The sequence below is a fragment of the Solanum stenotomum genome, chromosome 1, assembly GCF_019186545.1.
Source record: "Solanum stenotomum isolate F172 chromosome 1, ASM1918654v1, whole genome shotgun sequence".
Taxonomy (NCBI): domain Eukaryota; kingdom Viridiplantae; phylum Streptophyta; class Magnoliopsida; order Solanales; family Solanaceae; genus Solanum; species Solanum stenotomum.
This window is the reverse complement of record NC_064282.1, coordinates 96,056,645-96,063,419: the sequence shown is the minus strand read 5'-3', so window position 1 is coordinate 96,063,419 and position 6,775 is coordinate 96,056,645. Positions and strand designations below refer to the sequence as shown.

The 6,775-nt window shown below is 36.2% G+C and overlaps 1 protein-coding gene and 1 pseudogene across 1 annotated transcript; one reads left to right on the top strand and one right to left on the bottom strand.

Annotated features, from left to right (window-relative positions):
• Positions 1–279: 279 nt before the first annotated feature.
• On the top strand, positions 280–1,424 carry LOC125859873 (putative pentatricopeptide repeat-containing protein At1g10330; annotated as a pseudogene).
• A 462-nt stretch (positions 1,425–1,886) lies between these two features.
• Positions 1,887–5,193, bottom strand: LOC125859865 (receptor-like protein Cf-9 homolog). The gene is made up of 2 exons (XM_049539710.1): positions 2,585–5,193; positions 1,887–2,013 (listed from the first exon to the last, which is right to left on the bottom strand). The coding sequence occupies exons 1-2, from the start codon at positions 5,191–5,193 to the stop codon at positions 1,887–1,889; spliced, it is 2,736 nt and encodes a 911-aa protein (XP_049395667.1).
• Positions 5,194–6,775: the final 1,582 nt, after the last annotated feature.

Sequence of the window (6,775 nt, the reverse complement as noted above, 5' to 3'; positions counted from 1 at the left end):
CAAGTTTGATTAGCTCTTAAATACAACAATAATAGCAGCAATGTACATGTAAGCATTTCACCTTGGCAAATGCAAGGAAGGACTTTGATAGATGAAAAAAGAAATCAACTTTAGCTCATATTTGTGATCCTATTTGTTTGCATAGTAGTTAATGTTTGGTGAATGGTGGTGGTTGGAGTCACAGTAGTTCAACTATGTTTATCCCAAAGTATTATCCCATGTATCTGCCGCTTACTTCATTCTATTAGCTAAAATTTCATTCACCACTTAACAAAATAAATTGCTTATGTGTGTACATCTTTTATTGGGCTGTACACCACACAGGCAAACTCGGGTCTCGGGAGTGCATGCAAGGTATTTGATGAAATTCCTGAACCATGTGTTGTCTCGTATAATGTGATGCTTGGTGCTTGTGGGGAAAATGGGGATATGAGCTTGGGTTTTTGATGTTTTCTCGCATGCCTTATAGAGATGTTTATTCATGGACTAGTATGATTCATGTGTACATGAAGAACGGGTGCTCTGAGGTTGCTGTAGTTTTTTCGAGAATATGATGGTACAACAGGATGTGAAGTGTGGTTTATTGAAGCCAAATGAGGTTACTTTTGTTAGTATTTTTCTTCTTGCACGTTTTTGGATTTTGGTGTGGCGTTATATCTAGGGAGGCAAGTACATGGTAAGGAATGAGGGGTTGAGTGTCTTCATGACAACTGCGTTGATCGCATTTTATGGGAAGATGGGTTGTTTGGTATATGCTTTGAAGGTATTTAATGTGATGGTTAGCAAGCAGGTTTGCATTGGAATGCTATGATTTCTTTCCTAGCTTTGAATGGTAGGGAGAAGCAAATGGGCTGCAACCAAATGAGTTACCTTCATGGCAGTTCTATCAGCTTGTGTGAGTACCAGGCTTGTCAATTTCGGTTTTCAATTGGTTGAATCAGTGTCATCTGAATTCGGAGTTGTAGCTAAGATGGAACAATATGGCTTCATCAAGAAGATGCCTTTTGAAGCTGATGCTACTGTCTTGGGGCTCTGATGGGTGCATGTAGACTTCATGGAGCCATTGAGTTGGGAAACGGAGTAGCTCAACTATTGCTTAAATCGCAACTGAATCATTCAGGGCAATATGTTCACTCTCAAGCATTTATGCTGGCGCAGAGAGGTGGAATCCCACCGTTTCCTTAAGAAAAGCAATGTTAGATGCTGGAATACAGAAGGTTCCGGCCCACAGTTTTATTTAATATAGCTGATATCTGTAGCAGCTTGTATTTACAAAATTGTCGATGAGCCTGCTTGGTGGTGAAATCTGGACTCATCAAAATCAGCTAAAAGGGTCCTTCATATTGGTTTTGCACAGAGATTGAAGAACTGCTTAAAGAAAGCTGATGTCATAGCTTGACAGATCAAGGAGGATACAGTTTTTGTGAAAATGCACAGCAAACCTGGTTCCAAAGTCTGCTTGGCGAGGTAATTCTTTTTGTTTTCTCTTCATTTTTCTGAATCTTTTTATTTACCCTGAGAAGTGATGGAGCGGTTTGCTAGTTAATTAATTTGAACAATAGATGATCATGAAAAACATTGTTTAAAGGCAAGTTGTTCTGTTTATTTCCTTCCCGACTGAAGTGCAAATCCATATGGGTTTCAATTATTAGCAATTCTATCAGTCAATTGTGTGCTCATGTCTAATCTTAGTTTAGGCTTTAAACTCTATTGCATGTATCTCTATGCAAGTTATTGTTAGGGACTGAGGTGTAGTTGTATAATAGGGATATCCAGGTCAGCTTGTGTTCTGCTCGATTAATTCAATCGGTACCGTCTACCTTCCACCATATTGGATAACCTTACCATCCGAGACTTAGGGAAGAGTTCTTCCAGTATCACCTCTTCTAGGATTCTAACTTTGGTTTCCGAGGTTGTTTCTCCAACTTTTTAACTGCTAAGATAGCCGACTGCAACTTTGGTCCATGGTTTCCTGATGTTTCTTCAATCTTTTGATGAAAAACAATCATGAGTCTGTATACAAATATATTTGAACACTGTAACTAGTAACTACAAATTTTTATTTTTGTGAACTTAAAGTGAGGTGTTCAATGTTTGTGTGATGATGTCATGTGACATAGTTCAGAGAAATAGAAATAAATGGGGCTTCAAGTGCCTGCGATAAGAGCTTGAAGGACTTCTACCCATTCTAACAATGTAATTACGAAAAAGATAAGATAATAACTTCATAAATTTATGAACTGACTTGCGGGTGAGACCAATTACTCAACTATTAGTAAGGATGAACTCAAGCTAACAATCTCCATGTAATAAACCGTAAAAAAGAAGATGAAAAGAAAACAAATATGAATGAGTCTCAAAGGAAGAAAAATCACATCTTTATTCATAGGATACTAACACTACATAAGCATCACCGATTATGAATGGTAAAGGCTTATATTTGCTTCACCGCGACATATTAGGCTTGAATCCTGCAATTTTTAAAAAAGAAGACTAAAAGTCAAGATCTTCAAGGATGAAGGAAACAGAAAATTCATTGCTATATAAAAATTAATCTTTTGAAGGAAAAAGATCAAGTTAATACCTGGAGGTTACATATCCTTTTTTGTATTTCTTCATTCTCGTAAGAATTTTGTGTTCCAATTCTACATCCATCCTCGAAAACCACACTGGATATCGAATTGACAACATTATGTATATTACGGACAGTCCAATAACAAGTCCACAACCGTAACCCATGAGAACCGCCTGCCAACTTATCATTGATGAATCTCCTTCTTCTTCTTCTTGATCTAGCCCAAATGGAGTTGTTGCTTGTGGTACCCCTTCATCACTGCCACAATCTTTTGAGAGTGGCAATCCACGTAACCCATCATTCCTTTGGTATGAACTATTCTCAAACGTATCAAATTGTTTTCCTTTCGGAATGCATCCAACAAGATGATTGTGAGAGAGATTTAGGACTTCAAGTGATGTGAGGGATGCAAGTTGTTGTGGAATTTCTCCGCCGATTTTGTTGGATGAGAGATCCAATGATTCAAGTACAGATAAATGTTGCATTGATGCTGGTATATGACCTATCAAGTTATTATGAGACAAGTTCAACGTACGAAGTCCAATTAGATCTCCAATAATACTTGGGATAGAACCTTCAAATCTATTCATTGAGAGATCGATAATTATGTCCGTAGTCAAAACTTGAGGAAGTTCAAGATCCAGTCCCTTTGTTGTCACTATCAAAGAATTTGTGTATAAAGTAGAATATGTTTCTGCTACATACTCTGGGGTTCCACTATTCTCACCAATCATTTTCATGGCTTGAAAATTCTCAAAAAGGCTCACAGGTAAATCTCCACTGAATCCATTGGATGAGAGATCTATTACTAGAATTTTAGCAAACAAGTTCTCAGTCCTTGAATCATTTATAGGGCCATGCAGCTTATTTGATCTCAATTTTAAAATCTGCAAATCAGGTAGGGCTCCCAACCATTTTGGAAATGTGTCATTCAACTCATTATTACCTAAATCAAAGAGTTGCAAATATTTGCAATTGATTAAAGATCGTGGGACTTTCCCCTCTAGCTTATTCCCATCCATTTTAATGACTCTGAGTTGGTTCCCAATACTAAAAGATGTATTAATTGTCCCACTAAGACTGTTGTTGCTTAAATCCAAAACCCAAAGTTCACTCATCTCACCCAAACATTGTGGTATTGTTCCGTCCAAATTACAACTTCCCAAATTTAGCACACCCAAATTCAGATCGCAGATGGCTGAATCAATATGTCCACTGAGATTATTTTGAGAAAGAATAAGATAATATAGTCCCTGCTGGTTTAGGAATGACTTTGGAATAGGACCTTCCAGCTGATTTTGTTTTACAGAAATGGAAAACAATGTTTGGGATTTGAACTCCTGAATCTTTCCACTGAAATGGTTATCACTCAAGTCTAAATCAAATAGTGAAGGGAGGGAGAATATCCAGGATGGTATAGTCCCGTTTAAGTGGTTTGATGACAAGCTGAGTGATTGTAGGTTTTGCAGTCCACTAACGCCCGATGGAATTGGACCAGTTAGGTAATTGGACGAAAAGTCTAACGTTTCAAGTTGTGTCCAGCTTCTGTTAAAGGGTAAGTACTCAAGTTGGAGATCAAAGTTGTTATTTCTAAGTGAGAACTCCCTGAGCTTTCCAAATCTCAAGAACGGAGAAATTGGTCCTTCAAGATGATTATTATGAAGGTCCAAAACCTCTATGTTGGTGAGATTCCATAAAGGATTAAGAATGGGCCCCGAGAGATTGGAAGAACTCATCACTAAGTCAACCAATGAAGTTAGATGGCTAAATAATTCAGGTATCTTACCAGTGAAATTCACACCACTCAGATATAACTCCATGAGTGATGCACTGGTATTCCATTTGGTCGTGGGAAATCTAACTGTGAGCTGGGGATTGTTTGTTAAATCCAGAGATTCTAAGTTGGAAAGGTGGAAAACTCTTTTGGGCAATATCCCACGTAACTGTGTGTATGGAAGCCATAGAGTTGTTAAATAAGAAGAGAAATTTAGAGGAAAGGTGGAAGAGATGTTCACAAAGTTAAGGTCGAGCTCTCTTAATTGGGTCAAGTTTTTCAGGAACAATTCAAAATTGTTAGGTCTGAATCTAACCCCATAATCACTCCGGATACGAAGAACCCGTAATTTAGAAAGGTGAGAGATTTCTGCTGGGATTAGACCTGTAAAACTTGTAAGAAGCAAATCAAGATGCGTCAAACTAGAAAACTCACCAAATTTAGGTGAAATGAGCGACCCAGAAAAATCATTATAAGACAAATCAAGCCTTTTGAGATTGGAGAGTTGAAAGAGGCTACTATTGAAATGAAACTTGCCTTGAAGTTTGCTGCAAGTGAGGTTGAGCTCGATCACTTGTCCTGTCATCTCATCACAATGAACTCCATCCCAAGAGCAACAATCTGTGCTCTTGTTCCATGAAAGAGTTTTTGGATATGACTGAATCGATTGGCCTCTTATGCCGATACAATAATCAGAAACATTAGGATCTATTGTAAACATGTGTTTGAATTGTAGAAGAGAAAGAGCTTGATTTTTGGGGCATAAATGAGGTGTGGATGAGGAGAAAACAAGTTGAAAGAGAAAGGGATATATCATAAAAAATACAAGGTTTACGTAGCCCATTTTTGCACTAAAATGTTCAAAACTAATTAAGTTGATAAAGAAGAAATCAAGAAATGTTTTATCTGTGTCTATATTCAACAATTTTGATGAGGTATATATAGCATAAATTAAGGAAAGAAATTTATTATACACATTTAATAACACAATTCCAGGAAGGTCACACAATTCAAGTCACATTCTCAAGTCAATTCAAATGAAAATCCCAACACTTGTAATAACACATGCATTTTTTCTTAACAACCAAAGCAGGAACTGTTTCTCTTCTTTTCCAAACTTCTTCTCTCTGGATACACAGGTAAGCATTTCACCTTGTGTTTTCTGGTAAATTCAAATTTTAACAACAAATAAAAATATTACTAATTTGTATCCAGAGAATACTGAAAGTGATGAAGTAGATAAATCTGCAGGTATGAGCTGAATATGATAACTGCGACAGAATACCTTGATGTTATGTCGGTTGGATGTATGAACAAAGTTTCTTATTAGAAGTTGATAAGAAAAGAAGATATGAGGCATTTAGGAGGAAACTATGCAAGTTTTTCCCAAAGCCGACTAAATCACACCATTTTAAGAATTTTGTGCAATTGATGTCGGTCTATTTTCACAATTCGTCTTATTAATTGGTTTGGATTTGCACTTCTTGTGATTTCAAGGTCTTACTTTCTGTCCCAAGTTGATTATTAGTGTCCTTTTATTTAAGTAGTGTCGACTTTTTTAAGCAAAAGAAGGTGTATGCCATGTCTTAATTTATTTCCCATGATCAAATTCTTCGAAGTATGAAAGCCATTTTTAAATTTTCGAAGCATATTCAGATGTCAATGTGTTTTACTCTTCTTGAAATTGTACAGAAGAAGTTGAAGTTGAGTCCGAATCTCCTTTGAGTTAAAAATATGCCAAGTTATTAAAAATAGCAAAAAGTATACAATATGTGCTAATATGTTTAACCATGCATAATTGATTATATACTGATACGTATGTGAAGTAGTATTTGGAATTTCACAATAGCCAGATAAAAATAAATTTACTAGGCACATTTAAGTGTTGCTTTGGAGTAATCAATTCCAGGAAGGTCACCTAGTCATTTTCAGACAATTTTAGACTATTTAAAATTACACATCCACATTCAATGTGTCACACAATATGTAAAGACTATTTAATCTTTCTCAAGTCATTGCACTGTAAGTCAAATCACATTCTCAAGTCAATTCAAGAAAGATTCAAATGAAAGTCCCAATACTTGTAATAACACATGTATTTGTTCTGATACACATGAAATTATGCTGAGCTTATTTGTCAACTTTGGGAATTAATTTGTATCCAGGGAATACTGAAAGTGAACAAGATAGTAAATTCTGTTAATTACTTTTCCATATTCATATTTCCACAATTTTGGAACTGGAGGAAGTGATGAAGCGGAGTGTTGTTTTGGTGATAAATCTGCAGGTATGAGCTGCATATGATAACCGTAACGGAATACCTCATGTTATGTTGGTTGGGTATATGAACAATGTCTCGCATTAGAAGTTAATAAGAAAAAGAAGATGTGTATAAAGTGAAGTGATACTCTTAATGATTGGAGACA